Below are 17,565 nucleotides of genomic sequence, written 5' to 3' on the forward strand. Positions count from 1 at the left end.
TATCACCCTATCCATTGTGTTCTACCCTAGGTGTCTCACTCTCACCTGCATCGCCCATGGAGCTGAATATATTCTCGGTGACATTGAGGATGGTGTCAGTGGCCTGGTCGTAGCGCCCGATGGGCTGCCCACCCAAGGCATGCTGCTTGATGTGCTGCAGCAGGTCGTTCAGGGCCTGGGTAACAGCCGTGGCTGCCACCCCCACCTGCTTCAGGAGCTGGTCATCACTGGTGGCTGCCTTAGAGGCCTCCACACAGCCCTCAGCCGATTTGGCCACCAATTTGCCAGCCTCAATCAGCTGTTCCTGGCAAACTGGGGAGCTGATTGTAGGAGCCACAACCTGGAAGGAAGGAGAAAGGCTGGGCAGCAAGCATGGTATGCTCCATGGAGGAGCTATCCCAAACTTCTGTTCCCCCAAAGAGGATCCCCATTGCTTGGGCACAGTGGCTGTGTCTCCAACAAGAGGCAGCCCACATTTCCTGTGCCAGATTCCCAATGTCCTGCCTTAGGACATGTGGTCCTGGCATACCTAGGACTCCGCTGCAAAGCTGTCCCCCAGCCAGGTGAAGCTCACAGCCATGCTGAGGCAAGGGTTAACCTTGCTGCTTACCTTGGTGCAGGCCACGAGCTGGGAGGTGGAGAGGGCGCACTGGGTGGCCGCTGCGATCACCTGTGTCTGCAGTGTGGCATCCTCTGTTTTCTGAGCCACATTCTTGGCTTTGAGCACCAGTGCAGCGGCAGCGTTGGCCACCGCCTTTGCCAGCTGCATAAGCATGTCCTGGGAAGGGACAGAAAGGGTCAACGAGGCAGCCACAGCAGTGGGAGCAGCCGAAGCCATCTCATGAAATATTCAGTTGGGAAATGTGAGCCCTCAGGGGCCTTTCATCCACTCTGTCCCAGCATCAGCAGCACTGAATACCTGGAAAGGCTGGCAATACCTTGACCCCATCTCCACTGTGCGATACAGCTGGCAGTGAGGCTGTATCCTGGCCCTGAGCTGCAGCCTGCGCTGCCACCAACACCACCTGCAGGAGCTAGGACAATGCTCAGCATCACTACAATACCCACTCCCTAGGCAACCATCAGTCCCCAGTCGTACCACAGCAAGAACCTCCTGCAAGGCACTGCTGGTACTGCCTGGATTTGATTTGGTTTGCAAACATTTGAACACAGTGAAAAGATGACAAACCCTTATGGCCAAACAGCAGGCACAAGTCAGCCATGGCACACCCATACCATGGGCAGCTGCCAGCAAAAGGCAAGTGGCAGATGCTCCCATACTGGTCACCTGTATTGCAGGTATGCCAGCTATCTTTATTTTCAATTCTAACTTGTTGGCCGACAAGCTAGAATACATCTCTGCTGTTATTCCCAAAGCTAAAAGAGAGGTGGGACAAGGCAACCAGCCTCCTCTCTCCTGGGTGGCAGGTACACAACAGGTGCCAGGAGGCAACAGGCAGGGACCAGCACATGGCGAACGGCTTTCCTGCAGGGCATCAGATAGGACAGCACACTGCAGCCTTCAGGATTAGCCCCTGTGGCACACTGCTGGTGAAAACTGGCAGCAGCAGCACTAAATAGCGAAAACCTTGGTAGGCAGGAGAGGGCTCTCTGCCTGCTGCAGCTGCCAACCTCCTGCGGTGTGTGTGTTCACAGCCAGTGGCCCCGCACCCCACAACACGTAAGCCTCCAGCCACCAAATCAGAAGAGTCACAGCATCCCCTTGCCTCCTGCAAGCCAAGACTACTCCCACTGCAATCCATCACCTTTTGCAACAGGAGGAAAGACTGAAGAGTGCATGCATCCAATTCAAGAGTCCCCAGACCACAGCGTCTGCACCCATGGAGGAAGTACGTACACTCGGGTCTGACAGCTGTGAGGCAGAACATCCTGCTGCTTGACTGCAAACTGTCTTCCAGGTCCTAAATCTGACCTTTGGGGATATTCTGTCCTGGCACTGCTCTGTGGCCAAACACGGCTTCCTGCCCTGTTCCTAGCTTTTCTGCTCCCCTTGGATATCTTTCAAGGCCTCCCTACTCAGTTGAAGCTCTGTGGCTGCCATGGAAAGAAACATCTTCTTCCTGAAGTATTTTGGTCTATCATATGTCTAGATTGTCCTCCCCAGCACAGTGTGCTACCTCCTTTTTGCTGGAAGAAGCAATCATGGAAAAGCAAGCCAGTTGGCAGTCAGTTCATCTAAAAAAATCCGCCACACAGGGCTCCACCCATACTGGGTCTCTGATGGGGGCAGACAGGCAGCTCCCACAGGCAGGGAGCAGCAGGCAGGAGCTGAGGTGGCTGCAAGGGATGATCTCCAGAGCAGCACTTGCTCCAGCAGCGACCCGAGTGCATGAACTTCTGAGATCCAACCACCAGAAAAGCAGAATTTTGCAAGAGCCCTTCTCCAAAGATTTCAGATGATCTTTCCCAGATGAGCCCCCTTCACTCGAGATGGCAGGGAGTACCAAGCCAAGCCTACAGGCCTGTTTACCGTCTTTGGTTCAGAGGCAGGCAGGATCCAAGCACACCGGTTTTCTGGGATCTATACAGAATCCACAAGGTAAGAAGTGTTACATCACTCTAGAGACAGAGATGGGCAATGGCCTGTCACCTCCCTCATAAAGTCACCACCAGGCACCGGTGAATGTTCAGCCTGGACCCTTCCTGTGAGGTCCTGTGCAAAGGCTGATGGTTTTAGGGAGTGGGTGTCCCTGGTTGCTGCTGGCTGCACTCACCTGGAACCGAGGGTCAGTGTCACTCTCTCCTATCTGCTGCAGAAGCTCCCCACTGGTTTGCCCCACCAGGCCAGCAGCCTGCAGGAGATTCTGGCGAGGCTGCAAGGAATGAAGCAAAATCGACAAGAGGGTCATGAGCAAGCCTTAAAACTTCACTCAGTGGTTTCCCTTGGCTTCCCCCTTCCTCTTGGTCCCACAGCCCCTCCAGCTCCCTACCTCAGCACTGGCAGGCTGTGCTGTTTTCAGCAGGTCTGATACGGCACTTGCCAGATTCTTGGCTGCCTGCAGAAGCTGCCGCCCATTCCCTCCCTCATCCTCCATCAGCGCAGCCAGCAGCTTCACACCCTTAGACATCTCCGTCAGGTTAGAAGAGATGGTGGTGACGGCGCAGCCCACGGCAGTGTAGTCCGTGTCTGCTGGATCTCCTGCACAGGGAAGAGAGGAGTCAGGATGGGATGTGTTTCAAATGATGCTCCAAGAGCATCCCCACACCTGTCACTGATGTGGTTTCCCTTTTAGGAAGCAGGAGTCCTTCAGCTCAGACAAGAGAGATCAAGCATTTTTCTGAACTGGGGCATCCCTCTACTCCAACTCTCCATATACCTGCAGTGAGGTTGACAACTGAGGCTGTGCCAGCAGTTATGGCATCTACTTGGGAGTGGATCTCATGTTTCGACTCATCCATCTTGTTTTTGCGCCAAGCTTTTGATGCCTGAATGGGGAGAACAGGATCAGGAGATGATTGCAGAAGTGGTGAGTAGCTGCACATACACTCACAAAGAGAAGGGGAAAGAAGAAGATATAAAGAAAAGAGACGGAAGTCCTGTAACCACACAAATTCTCTAGTCCAATCTGACCAAACAACACGACCAAGTGTCCCCTCCATGTCTGCCCACAGAGTGCGATACAACTCCATCTCTTTTCAGCTGGCAGATCTTCCCAGGAGCAGCTAACAGTTTTGCAAAGGTGGCCAGCCTTACCCAGCCCAGCTTCCTGCAAGGCCCACCCCCAGCATTCCACCTTCACCCAGCACTCACAGCATCCTGCCCAAGAGGTGGCAAGGTCTCAAAGTCATCCAGCGTGGCCTGGGCTGCATGCACAGCCTGCATGCTGGAGTTGATAGTGCCGGTCAGCGCTTGCTGGGCTGAGGTCTGCAACACAGAGACAGACTGCGTGAGATATGCCAAAGGCTTGGAATCTAGGATTACACATTTGGCTCAAATGCTCCTCTGCAACGTGCTGCTGGTGGCACTGCTCTAGGCAGGTCTCCCCAAAGTGGGGCACACTTAGCAAAAAGGGAGACTCCCCTCTACACCTCCCACTGGAAAATGCTTCATCCCACCATGGTTACAATAAAGTCTCACAGTTAAACAGCTCTCGGGGAGTGGGGAGAAGATGCTGTGAGATCCCACAAGGCTTTCACAGCAAGCCCCCACACCAGGCTGCATATAGTAAAAGAAATCAGCCTCCTCATGGCCTTTTCCAAGTGCTCCCCCCATCTCCTGTGCCCCAGCTGCACACAAGATGGGGGCACCAAAACATGGTATTGAGTCTGCTGCAAACCACAGATCTAGTGGGGCTGTCCAGTTATAACCTGAATTAGAAGCTGCAGTCATTATCCAGATGGAAATGCTGGGGTGTGGCTCAAGTTTGCCGAGAAGGCTCAGGAGGATGCCGGTTCAGCCAGGCCAGCAAGCATGCAAGGCCAGTGGCACAGTGCCTCTCCTCTTCACAGCCAAGACAATGCCTTGGTCATGGATCCAAACAGATTGGTCTACACAAGTCTGACAACCACCTCTCATAGTTTGTGCCATACGGTGAGCGTAAGGAGAGCTTACCAGGGGAGGCATGTGCCCTCGGTGCATCTGGCCACTGGTGATTTGCAGCTGAGGCTGTGGCATCGTGCCCACCTGGAAGTTTTCTGGCCCTCCAGCTCCTGTCCGCATGATGGCTGGCAGGGCCACTGAGCCCAGCTCTGCCTTGCCTACATGGTTAAACTGCTGCTGCACGACTGTCGACCTGAAAAGGGTAGAAATACCAGGTAAAGGGACGCTACAGTGCTGGCCCCAGGCTCTGTGGGAGCAGCAGCTCCTCCTCCTTGCTGTGCTGCAAGCCTCACTGGAGCACACTCTCCACTCAACTTCTAGGCAGCTGCCTTGCTCCTGGAAGACTTACTTCTTTGGAGACACAGAGTCTTCCAGCATAGTGGACTCCTCATCACCCTCCAGTCCAAAGTGGTCCTTGCTCTTTTTCTGCAAAAGGAAAGAGAAAATTACACCCTCAAGCCCCCCCCTCCTCCTGTAGCCCAGACACCATACCAGGGCCACAGGGTCCACCTGCCCTGCCTCCAGCTTCCCCAACAGTACCATCTGCCAATGGCTGTTTGGAGGCAGCTGGAAGGCACATTCTGTATGCCTCTCCGAAGAGGGGCTACCAGTGCACTTCTCAGCATAGCCTCACCTTTTTGAGGATGATATCGATGTAGCCAGCAATCAGCTGGGCGATCTGCTCCCCTTCTGTCGTCTGCACTGAGTAGTAACCATCCTGGTAATCTCCAAAATCCTGCAACAGCAGGGCACAGGGTAGCACCGGAGCAGGGCACTGGCGGCCATCCTGAGCCCCTGTGGTATGCACTAAGCACCCAAGTGCCAGCCTCCAAAGCAAGTGCTGGGAGAGGCACCAGAGGAGGGCAAGGCTGTGCCACCATGGAGCAACAGCCAAGAGAGGGACTGGAGTGAGAGTAGCCCCCCAACAGGGGCACCAGTGGGGAGGAGGCAAGGGAAACCAGTGCTGGACCCTACCAGGGTGAAGCTCTTGGGCGAGGCTGCCCAACGCTTGATGTTGGTCAGGCTCCACTCCTGAATCACTTCCTTGGTCTTCTCGTCCACGCGCATCACGCTCTCCTTGGTGATCCCCAGCAGCCGTGGCACCAGCTTGTTCTTCCCCTTCATCTTCTCCTGTGGGCCACAACAGAAGGGCTGTGGGCTATCCCTGAGATGGACCCATCAAGGCAGAGACATCTGAGGTCTGCCACAGCTACCAAAACACACGCAAGGCCACACTTTCCAGTGGTGACAATTATCACACATAGCTCAACAAAGAGAAAAAGCATGAACCAAGGAGTAGGAAGGCAGTGCACAGGGAAATGCAACAGGGGAGATGCAGAAAAAAATGGAGCAACATAGGTTGAAGCAGCTGCAGACACAGCAGATGGACATTGAAGAAGCAGAATTTTGGTGAGTCTGAAGTGGGACCAGGGGAGCAGCTGTTCTACCTTGACCAAGAAGAAGGAGACCCCATAGGTCTTGAGGGAACGGGCAAGTTTCACATAGCGAACTTTGGCTTCGATCTCACTCATGTCCCCACAGCTCCTGTGGGCCTGCAACAGCAAAGACAGAACACTGCAACAGCTCCACAGTCCTGCCTTGACAACATTGCACAGCCTTTGTGGGCTCTCCCTTCCCCACCAGCATCCTCTGCCCCAGCTCTGATCTCTGAGACCTTAGGAGCTGCCTTGTCTGCCCACCTACAGCTCCTGCTCCTGTTTCTCACCCACCAGACTGCTGTGTGCTACCTCCTCAGACAGGAGCGCCTCAACCTTTAGTGAGGAGGAACAAGAAGTCCAGATCTTAGCCTCCCCACTGCACATACCATGAAGATCTTGCGTTCTCCTTTCTGCTTGATGTACTCCTTGGGCAGGAAATCCTTGAGCCTGCCAAGAGACAGCCAAGTGAGTTGTCAGCAGAGCCCAAAGCCAGTGTCTGTCCTTGACTATGAACAAGTCCAACCCAAAGCCTCAAATAGGCCCCTGCCAGGACACAAGCTGGAAGTTTTTGGAAGCAGTAAGAATGTAGGAGATTGCTGCAGTTATGAAAGCTGTCCTTGAGTTGCCCTAGCTGTGATGCTGAGAATGCACCCCTTTGTGCAGCAGTAAGGCAGGTCAGAGGGTGTGCTGGGGCCACCCCCACAGCAGCAGACTGCATGTCCCTATAGGGCTGCCAGAGGGAACAGGATGGGGGGCTGGCATCCCTTGCAGCTGGTGTGGATCCTTATGTTTGGGCATTGTGCTGTGGGGAGCAGAGGGGTTGCACCAGAGGCACCCAAACCCCCACAGAGACCTACAAGGCAATGTGGCGCTGGGTGCTGCAAAGGTGCTCCAGCTGCCTCAAGAAAAGCCCAGGGGCTCCCCAGGACACTCACTCCAGAAAGCCTGGCTTGTGCTTCTGCTCGTTATATGGCCCAAACTGGATCTGACACTGGTGGCCAGCAAACTCACAGGCTTTGTCAAAGGAGACAGGGTGGGAACCGTTCAGGATGTCATCACGAGCCTGTGTGGGAATAGAAGACACTGTTGTGGGCTGGGCAGCCAGGCAGCCCTGTCACTGCTCTCCTCCATATCAAGCACAATATGTTTTACAGATTTAAAATAAGTGGCTCTGAGAAACAGGAGTATGTAGGACCAGGTTGTTCCCTACAGCCTGGAAGAGGAACAGTGGCAGGATTTCAGGATGGTTCCTACCAGACAGAGCTGACATGGGGTTCCCTGGGGAGCTCTGGAGTACGCAGAGGATAGGGCTGGGATTGCCAGTGGTGGCTCTTACCCAGGACATAAGCGGGTACGCCAAAGTACCCCCCCATCATGGCTCCTGACAAAACCTTCAGCCACCAGCCTTGTCAGACACTGGCAGGAGGCAGAGGAACCAGGTGCTCTGGGAAGCTGTACCTGCACATAGAGCAGGTTGAGCTGCACAGGATCTCTTGAGTCCACGTTCTGATCAGAGTAGAAGAACTTGCGCCGCAGCAGCAGAGTTTCATTGTCATCGATGCCTTGTTCACGCAGCGTCCGGCCATGATCCAGCCAGTTCACTGCAGACAATGCCAGGATGTGAACAGGGACAGGCACCAAGGCAATGGATGGTCCCAGCCTCAGGGCTGCTCATGCTGAGCAAGAAATGGATGTCTGCCTGATGCATCCCAGCTCTCACCCTTCTGCCCTGGGCACCCAGGAAGGAGGTATTCTATGGAGTGTGGGCACATGTTCCCTCATCCACATGCTCCTCTCCACACCCTCTTCCCCTTACAGGGGTCCCTGCTCCCCTCCCCAAGGCCAACAGCACAGGCTGACCCCATTGCGAGCACACCCAGACACCTACACTCATCATCTGTGTGCAACTTCTGCTTGAGCTTTTCCATCTTCTTCTCATCTCGCAGCAAGGTCTTGTCCTTCTTGAGGGTGCCAGTAACCTCTTCCTTCTTCTCTTCCATGATCTCCCGTACAAGTGAGTATTCATCATAGTTGGTGATGCCTGCAGGAGAGCAGAGAACTAAACTCAGAAGGACTGTTCCGCCAAACACAGAGCATGAAGCAACACTGGGATGCAGAGCAGTGTCACACACCCCTCAGACACCCCTGCTGCCAGGCCATCTGCCACAGAGCTGCTGCTGCTCCCCCAGAAGCCTGTCAGATTCTGCCATTCTCTCCCCACCTCCCTTCTTCCTCCCCCATTGCTGTCTTCTCCTCACCAATCCGGGCACAAATTGTCATGAGCATGTCCGTGACAGTTTTGGAGTCATCCACCATCACTGTTTTCACTGTCCCGTCCAGCATGCGTATCTTCAGGGGCCGCTGCTTCTTCTTGTACTCCATGGTATCCTGCAGGCACAGCAGAGCACAGCTACCAGCAGTGCCATCAGGGCAGGGCACCCCCACCCCACCATCAGGCCAACAGCTCCCCCCTGCCTGGTGCAATTGTGGGGGTGACAGGGCGTGCTGCAGGGTGCAACGCAAAGCAGCACAGCAGGCACCCAGACCACCGCCACGCTGCAAGCAAGACATCCGACCACAGAGCAAAGGATGCAGCTGGAAGGATGTGGGATGGATACTTACCCCATTGCGAAGCATATAGTAGTCCAGAGCCTTCCCGGCCTCCAGCCAGATCCCTTTCTTTGGATCTTCATCCGAGAGGAAGAGCCCAAAATCATTGGCTAAAAAATAGGTAAAGTCTCTGACAGGGTAGTCCTGAGCAGCTCAGGGCCCTTAAGATGCCACTCTGTGCTGACAGATATGCACTGGTGCAGCTGAGTGTGTGAAGCACAGCAGCCCTGTCAACGCTGAAGCCTAAACCTAATGAGTGGGCAACAAAGCTGGAACGCAAGCTCTGAGGTTTTACCACAGTTATCTATGGGAAAAATCATCTGCAGCAGCCTGTGCATCGTTGAACTCTGAACTGACTGACACAACAGAAGGAAAAACTTGCAGTTGTGGCTGACAGCTCTCTGAAATCTTCACTGCAATGTGTAGTAGTCACAAAAATAAGGTAGTAAAATGCTGGGGATCACCAGGAAGGTGCTGGGAACTGGTCTATAAAATCTAGGCAATCCACACCTTGAGTATTCTTTGGTGGTAGGATCTGCATCTACTCAGAAAACTCCTCAGTTTGAAAAGATACAGAGAGACAATTTGAACGATGAAACCTTGGTGTGAGGAACTGGGGGAGCTGGGACTCCTCTTTTTGCAAAAGAGACTGAAGGAGAATGGGCTCAAGGCTTACAAGGTGTCAGAGGTGGTGAGTAAATATCGTTCACCAAATCCTGCTCCCTCAGGGTGGGGTACCTGGTGAAAGAGCTGCTGATGGAGCCTGGGGAGTGGCTCCCCAGCTTGGACCCACAAGGACATGGCTGTTTTCTTGTAGCAAGGGGCCAGAACCACGCCTGGCCCTTCCCTTGAAAGGTCTTTCTCCACCTCTGCAACAATCCTGCACCGCAGGCTGTCTTGGTTGGCTATGTTTATAACTCGTCATCTTATTGGCAGCTCTCTTTGGGGAGGGACAAATTCCTGAGCCGCCCTGCGCTTGCCTAGCTAACACTGCTATTAGGATCCTACTAAATAGGGAGCAGAAAAATCATGAAAGCTTGCCATTTTATTTTTGAAGTAAAAAAACCCCAAAAAACCAAAAAAACCCAACCAAACTGTTTTCAAAGCAAATTCCAAGCGGATAAGTCCAAAGCACTGAAAACCGAGCAGCTTGCCCCAGATCCACGGGTTGGGCGGGGAGAGGCACTTCCTGAGACAGAGCAAGAGCAGAGATGGAAACTTACACCGAAGCTCCCCCAGCCCAAATGTGAAAAAAAAAAAAAAAAAAAAAATCTGGGCAGCTCAAAAAAGGAGCCTGAGTGCCTGTGTGTAAGGACAGCAAAGAGAAGTCAAAGCTGCAAGGAACACATCGGAAAAGAAAGGCTGTGAGCAACTGAAAAGGAACGCAGGAATAAGAAGTTCCCTTTAAGGCCTTCCCCTTGCTGCTTTTTTTATAAACAGGCTGGCTCACACCCAGCAGCAGGAAATGCAATGCTCTTTCCAACACCACTATAGCCCTGCATATCCAGAGACATCCAGTCCCTTGCTGAAGCTAAAAGCCATGGTCTGCTGGACTGCTGACCAGCTGGGCAAGGCGCGAGAAGGCATTTCCTTTCAACCTCAAGGAATGTGCTGCTCCCAGATGTTGCTGCACTCCCCCTCCTCTTCCCACGACTCTTGACCTCCACTTTGCTGTCTCTCCTCTGTGGCACAGGGGTTGCAGGGACTCAAGAGAGTCCCTGAGACAGCATCCCAGAGGTTCAACCCCCCTATCCATGATGGGGACAGGCCACATCCGCGTGGGTGTGAGTCACATCATGAGCTCATGAGACACAGGCTAAATTGTGAGCCGAGCAGCAGCAAAAAATACTGGAGTTGAGGCAGCCTAGAAAGGTAATGGAGTGCCAACATGGGTCTGGTGGAGGGCTGCCAGTGGGACACAGACCCAGTGGAGATTATATATATCCCGAGAAAGGAAAACTTAACTCAAATGCTTTATTAATGTTTGCTATGACCCCTGCAACTGTTTAAACCCACACAGCCCTAGCTAGTGGTGATGCATGCAAGCAGGACAGAAGAGCAAAGACAGAAAGGGCAGCGGACTCAAAATGCTTAAAGAGTTATTTTACTTCCAAATGTGATTTCATAACATCTAAACACACACACGTTCTTTTGGAGTGTTGAGGAGGGAGTCTGAGAAGCTCAGACCCTCACATCAACAGGGCAAGAGAACTTGGACCCTGGTGCCCCTGCCCCACTTCTCTGGGATAGTGCCACAGAGGCACAGACAGAAAAGAAAAGGGAGACAAGTGAAATGCTAGGAACTAAGCCAAGACAGCCCTGGCATGGCAGCTATCCCACCATGGACTTACACTGTCCTATCTGTGCCTCAGGCACCCGCTCACGGATCATCTGACAGGCGTCGTACACCATGGTGGAGGGCTCAAACTGCATCGTCTTCACCACATTGCCGATGCTGATCTTCAGCGAGAGGGCAACCATGGTGGCAGCTGGGCTGTCCCCTCTCCTGCGTCACCTGCCAGAGGAGACAGATGGGTGAGCTCTTACTGCTGATCCCAGCAGCCTGCAGTGTGCTTGCTCTCTCCGCCTTCAGCAGCACCTGAAAGCCAGGACTCAGCTTCCCGGGGCAAGCAAGGGCTATAGCCTGTGCTGGTGAACCTGTGAGAGGTCACACTTTCCAGACCCTGGGACCTGAGACCAGCACTGGGACCTCTAACTCCTTGTCCTGAGGTCCTGCTTCCATGCGGGAGTGACAACAGCTGGTATTCACAACAGAGACACTGCCAGGGAGAGGAAGTGAGCTTGAGCGGGCTGCTCTAGATATGCTGCACACTAGATAAGCTGTGAAAGCATGATGGAAGGGGTTATTAATAAACCTGCCATGACACAGAAGCCACAAGAGGAAAACCAAGCTTTGACCCAAAGCTGGCAGGGCCCCGCTCCAGCTATCAGGACCCCTCATGTTGCCAGCAGACAGCGCTGAGCTGGCAGCCTAAACAGAGGGATGGAAAAGCCTGAAGCTATGCCGGGAGGCAACATAAGGGCATCAGGCATTGAATTCACACATTAAATACAATTACCTGTGAAAAGCACCACTCACACCCCAGGAGTGCTCCTGAGATCAGGGTTTATGGCAGCAGATACCACACCAACCCAGGGCACAGGAGGATGCACAGAAGGGCAAGGGACCAGCCGTGGCAGGTCTCACTGCACCAGCATGCAAGAACAACACCATGTCCTTTGAAAAAGGACTCAAGCTGGGCACAGCTTGAAGGTTCACTTCACAGAATAGAATCATGGAATCATCAGGGTTGGAAGATCACCCAATCCAACCACCCATGTAGCACTACCACAGTAACCCCTAAATCACTAGACCTTATCACCCTGCACCAGATCCAGACGCCTCTTAAATAGCTCCAGGGATGGTGACTCCACCACCTCCCTGAGCAACCTATTCCAATGCCTCATCACCTTAACAATGAAATATTTTTTTTTCTGATACCTAATCTGAACTTTCCCTGTCTCTCAACTTAAGGCTATTTCCTCTTGTCCCCTCACTGCAGGCTTGGAAGAGACTGGCCCCCATCTCACTACAACCTCCTTTCAGGTAGTTCCAGAGTGCAGGCTTAAAGGATTGCATAGAGCAGCTTCAGAGCAAGTGCTCCTCAAGAGAGCTCCAAAACACCAGCTTTAATAACACATAATCTGTAGAACTGCAACATCTGTATTGCAGAGTAAAAGCTGAGAGAAGTAGCAGAAGTAAGTGCCTCAAGTGCCTGATGCAGTTTATTAGGGCCCTTCTCTTTGGGTCTACCCACTGCGAAACAGATTTCAGTGCTTTCCCAGGTTGCCAAACACCTCAGGGGCCCCTACCAAGTCCTTTGCTCCTGCCCATGCCCTTCTCAGCATTCCCTGTCCTTGTCTAGCCCCAACCTGATGCTCTCTAGCAGTAACATGCCTTTTCCCCTCCCTGAGAGCCTGCTCATACATAGGGAGTCCCCAGTTCTGCTGACCCAGGATGCCATGTCCTTAAACTCCAGTGACAGGAAGAGGCAAGAACACTGGTGGGATGCACATCTGCTTATTCTCTTTTAGACTGATTTGCTCCTACCAGACTTCCTATTATGGCTGTCAGGTAAAGCTGATCTTGCACCCTCAGCCTGGCCCGGGAAAGTTCTTGGGCAAAATGTGCTGGCAGCTTTCCTCACAGTGCAGCAGCACTTGGTAAGTCTGTGCATCCCTGCCTGGCACTGCCAGCTCTGGTCCCCCTGGGCAGGGGTACACCAGTGCAGGCTTCCAAACACAGACCTGAGCAGCCTAGCGGCAGGATCTGTGTCCAGTTTTGGCCAGGAGCAAGTCAGAGGGCAGGGGCCCTGCTCCTGCAGGGCCATAAAGCCACACTGGTAGTGCGGGGTGGGAGGCAGAGACCAAGGAGCGTGCCGCCTCCGCCAGCACATGGAGCGGCTCCAGCTCTGCATTCCTGAGCCATTCTGCAATGTTTCTGCGGAGGCCCGTGGCCCCCACTGTCTCCGCTGCTGAGGAATGAAATGCACTTCAGCTCCAGAGCCCAATGGGAAGAGGGAAGGAGGTGGCAGAGGCACCCGCCTGTGCCACTGCCATCTATCCAGAAGCACTAGCAAAGCTGTGGAGCTGAATGAACGAAGAACACCGTGTCATGGAAAGGGTTTTCCAAGTATTTTATATGCAGGGCAGGCTTCTGCGGTCACCAGGCCATCTTCTCTACATCTAAAAATGTTCTCAAGTTGAGCATAAAGCTGCTTTCCATCCCTTGGCAGGAAAAGGAGAACATGCCACTGACAAGACAAGGTCAGAGACCACAGAGGAAGGAGTGGAGGATGTTGGGCAGTAGAGAGGAACTGAGAGGAGCCAGGGCATCTAGCACTATTTCTGCACCTTCTTGTTGCCCTCACAAAGCCACTCAAAACCAGGCACTGCACCAGAGGCACCCCTTAGCACACCCTTCACAGAGGTCACTGTGCTTCCCAAGACCCCACAAGAAGATGGCCACTCAAGCCTTTCCACTCTCAAACACTAAAAAAAAAAAAAAATAAAAAAAAAAAAAAAAAAAAAAAAAAGACAGAGCTCAGCAAGGAAGAAGCTGATGACATCAAGGAAGACCTCAGGGAAAAGGGAGATGGTTCACTTCAATTTCCATATTCTACGGAAAAAATACAGGCTCTAGCATCTGAACTTTCCCAACAGCAGTGTCTAGAGCAGAAACATTCCCTGCTGCAAAAGGACACCTCCTCAAGCCAGAGTGAGGTTTGTCAGCAAAACATGGCAATTAATCACACAAGGTTTGTAAATCTGCTGCTTGGTGCGAGGGCATCAGTGCAGGGCTCAGCCCCCACAGACCTCTCTCCTCTGGGAACCATGTGGAAGGAGAAAAGCTGGGCTAAAATGAGACAGCGTGGGAGCCTGGCAGCGCAAAACAGAAAAAGAAAAAAGGAAAAGGACAGTGAAACTTAAGCTGTCCTCCTAGAAAGAAAAAATACCAAAAAACTCAAACAAACCAAGTCTCAATGAACCAAATTTTTGCTGGCTCACCTCCAGAAAAAGTAAACCCATTCTCAGTCAAACCTATTCTCAATCATGTTGTCAGTATGCAAAGTCAGATAAGGCACCAGAGCAGCTGGATTAACCCACTTCGGCCTTTTATAGCAAGCTGTGTGCAACCCGTTTTGAACCATGGGCATGTTTCTGAGCCGATCCCAAGATGATGAAGGGGTCCCATCACTTCCCCCACGAGCTGTTGAGACTTCCTCCATCTCACCCCATGAAAGGTGAGCAAAAACAAGGTGATGGAGGCATCCAGGCTCTGCCTGAGGGCACAGTCAGTGCAGGCAGGGCTCAAGGAACCACCGTGTCATTGCCAGAGACCACTGACAGTGAGGTTTTGCTCACATGGTAGAACTGCTGTATTTCTGTCGGACTTCACTGCTGCAGTAACGATTACAGGGGGAGGGTTTGTGCCTTAAAAGACAAAAAATCAACCAAAATTCAACTAAAGACAGCTGGAACACTTGTGATGAGTTTCCAGAAAAAGCTGCAAATCTTCAAATGCAACAGTTCTGCCATTTTTATTACACTCTCTCTTAAGGGATACTCTGAAAGAGATTTGGTAATCCGGTTTGGTTTTTTTCCTTCTTTTTTTTATGGCAATACCAAATATTACCTGGGAAAGTCCCCACTGCAGACCACCCCTGGGCTAGGAGTTGGCTGCAGGAAGCTTATTCAGCTGTAAACCATCCCAGTGCCGAGGTTTTCCACAGGCACAGCCCAGTGAGTACAGCCACTGGCACCTCCAGGAAGATACCAGGCCACGCAAATGCAATGCCTGCAGCAGCAGCTTGGCTGACATGTCAGCATCTGCAGTCCAGCACCATCAACAGGGTCAAAAATTAAGCTGGAAAGAAACCAGACTAGGCTCTGGCTGGGTTGTCCTCTGTTCTCCAGTATAGGACCAGTATACACAGCCACAGCAGGCACTGAGGTAGACAGGGCTCAGCCCTGCACCAATGGGAAGGCTGAGCCAGCTGCCCCGGCTGGTTTAGTGTCACACGCTGCTGAGACCATTCAGCACAGTTCCTCTTTCCCAGCTGCATGCCCACACCAGAAGGGAGGACGGTTTCTTCCAGCTGAGACCAAGTTTGCTCCTGGAGAGCATGAGAGGCTGTCAAGGCCAGACACAGCACACCTGTGACCACTCTGCCGTTTTCCACGGCTAGGACAGGAGCATCCCCTCACTCATGCAGGGAGGGCAGGCCTATTCGGCATGGGAAATGGGCAGGGGCTGGGCAGCTGGGCTGGAGGATCACAGTTGCTGCCTGCCTGCTTACATGCACTGAGCTGAAGCAGCTCTGGTCATTAACTGCCCGCATTTCACACACATCTCGCATCCTGTCTGCTTCTGCTGGGCATCCCCTGACCTCCAAAGGCATGGAGCGCAAACCATGGCACAAACACACTGCCCATGACAAAGGCTTGCAGGGGGGTCAGTGCGACTCCAGCTGCAGCCTCTCCTGCACCCTCAGCAAGCTCACTCTCTAGCACAGGACTCCAATAGCAGGGGTTGAGGTGAAGTGGATGCTATCGTGACCTCTGAAAGACACTGGGTGCCCTGATCCAGGCACCCACACTTCCCACAAGAAACTTGCCCAGCACTGTGCTGCTGGACAGGCAGAAAAATGAAAGATGAGAGCGTGGCTACATTTTGAGGTCACTTCACCAAGCAGACAGCAAAGCTCAGTTCTGAAAAGAACAGCATCCCTCAGGACCCTCTTCCCCTTTCCTCAGTCTTCCCACTCCTCCTTCCCTCAATCTAACGGGATACATCACTTCGGGAAGCACCAGATTCCTGCCACTGCCATTCAGCAAGCAAACTGAGTGCTTGGCTAGTGCTCCCCACACACCATCACAGATTCACTTAGCACTTGGAGGGTTTCACCCCATGACCTAGGGAGAGGCAGGTGGTCTGGATCCTTTACTGGGCAACTCACAGATTTTGGCAAAACTAAAGATCCTAAAAATATGTGCCCTCCCCTTCTCAGCAGCGAGGCCCGGGGAAAGAGAAGGGAGTAAACAATTATCGTTACCAAATATGGGTCTAACAGCTAGCAATGAAGCCACGGTAGAAACATGTAGACATCCTGCCGGCAGATTCAAAGGGATGGGGAGCTTGCAGTGGCTCGGGCAGGATCCACCAGGGAACGGGCAGAAGACGGGGCAGCGTTTCCCCCTGCTTGGTTAGTTGCTTCGGCCAGGACATGGTGGGGACTCAGGCCTTGCCCGATTTGGGCCAGTCCCACCCTGCACGGGAATCCGGGGCCTATGGCTAGCTGCCTGTCCTGGTGGGAACTGTTGAGGTGAACTCCCTGGCTTCGGTGTGGCTATGGGGAGCGTTGTGCCCGCGTGTCCCCACCCAAAACCACGCAACAGAACACACACACACACCCTTGCCGTTTGCTTTTCCCCACGTCCCAGCAGGGTGGGCTGGGTACCGGGGAAAAAGCCGCGCCTGGCCTGCCCCAAAGGTCGCCCCACGGTCCACAGCCCGTTGGCCACGGCCAGGCTCGTCCAGCTCGGTCCCCAAGGACTCCCGAGCTGGGGATGCTGACCCGGGCGGACTCCAGGCCCAGGCCTGGTGGAGCAGGGCAGGAGCAGGGCAAGAGCAGGGCCGGGGATAACGTGGCCGCGCCAGCCCGTGCTCTCCGGAGCCTCCGGTGGGCGTCGGTGTTCGGGTGGCCCCGGCCCCACGGGCGATCTAGGCACGCCCCAAAGCCTGAGTGAACCCCGGAACTCCCCGGGCCACTGCAGCCCCGCGGACAAGCCCGGGTAACCGGGAAGCTACTTCCTCCCTGCCTCCCCGCCATTTACCGGGCGGGGTGCGGGGCAGGGTCCCCGGGACATCCGTTTCCGGCGGCCCCCCGAGAGCCAGGGCGCTGCCGCTCCGCAGAACCCCACTCCGCAGCACCCCCTCCCCGGTTACCGGGACACCGTGTCACCTCCGTCCCCCGTCCCCGTACCTTTGCGCGGGCAGGAGCAGCGCGGCGGCCCCGCGACACTGAGGGGAGCTGAGCGCCGGCACCGCCCGCTTCCCTCCACCCCCCCACCGCGCATGCGCCGGGACACGGCGCGGCCCCGCACGGTGCCCTGGGGCTGTCCTCCGCCTGGACACCGCGCCACGGGCATCCCGCTCCCACGGACAGCGCTACTCCGTAACCACGCGGCCCGACCCGCCGCCCCGGGGCTGGGCACGGTTCCGCGCCCGCGCAGCACGGCCACGCTCCGCCCGCTGCTCACACCACACCGCACCTCCAGGCGCCCGCCCGCCCCGGGACAGCCCCGGAGCTCCGCATGACCCCGAGCCCACCGCCCTCCCCTCAACCCGTGTCTCCCCTCCTTTCCCCACCCGTCCCGCGCTCCCACCGCCCG

General features: G+C 54.2%; 1 protein-coding gene across 2 annotated transcripts in view; it reads right to left on the reverse strand.

The window, feature by feature from the left end:
- TLN1 (talin 1) overlaps positions 1-17,241 on the reverse strand; it is a 35,541-nt gene extending 18,300 nt beyond the window's left edge. The window contains exons 1-20 of one of the 2 annotated variants that reach the window (XM_040089283.1): positions 17,157-17,241; positions 10,962-11,125; positions 8,623-8,720; positions 8,259-8,388; positions 7,889-8,041; positions 7,459-7,601; positions 6,936-7,063; positions 6,387-6,447; positions 6,010-6,114; positions 5,537-5,692; positions 5,196-5,297; positions 4,911-4,987; positions 4,574-4,754; positions 3,773-3,886; positions 3,339-3,447; positions 2,952-3,160; positions 2,736-2,834; positions 2,492-2,542; positions 611-778; positions 46-340 (exon numbers count right to left, since the gene is read on the reverse strand). In XM_040089283.1, coding sequence (XP_039945217.1) covers positions 46-340; positions 611-778; positions 2,492-2,542; positions 2,736-2,834; positions 2,952-3,160; positions 3,339-3,447; positions 3,773-3,886; positions 4,574-4,754; positions 4,911-4,987; positions 5,196-5,297; positions 5,537-5,692; positions 6,010-6,114; positions 6,387-6,447; positions 6,936-7,063; positions 7,459-7,601; positions 7,889-8,041; positions 8,259-8,388; positions 8,623-8,720; positions 10,962-11,091 — 2,509 coding nt within the window. In that variant the 5' untranslated portion in view covers positions 11,092-11,125; positions 17,157-17,241. The remainder of the gene's footprint in view (positions 1-45; positions 341-610; positions 779-2,491; positions 2,543-2,735; positions 2,835-2,951; positions 3,161-3,338; positions 3,448-3,772; positions 3,887-4,573; positions 4,755-4,910; positions 4,988-5,195; positions 5,298-5,536; positions 5,693-6,009; positions 6,115-6,386; positions 6,448-6,935; positions 7,064-7,458; positions 7,602-7,888; positions 8,042-8,258; positions 8,389-8,622; positions 8,721-10,961; positions 11,126-17,156) is intronic. The other variant, XM_040089285.2, reaches the window with a different exon arrangement.
- Positions 17,242-17,565: the final 324 nt, after the last annotated feature.

This window comes from Hirundo rustica, chromosome Z, assembly GCF_015227805.2.
Source record: "Hirundo rustica isolate bHirRus1 chromosome Z, bHirRus1.pri.v3, whole genome shotgun sequence".
Lineage (NCBI taxonomy): Eukaryota > Metazoa > Chordata > Aves > Passeriformes > Hirundinidae > Hirundo > Hirundo rustica.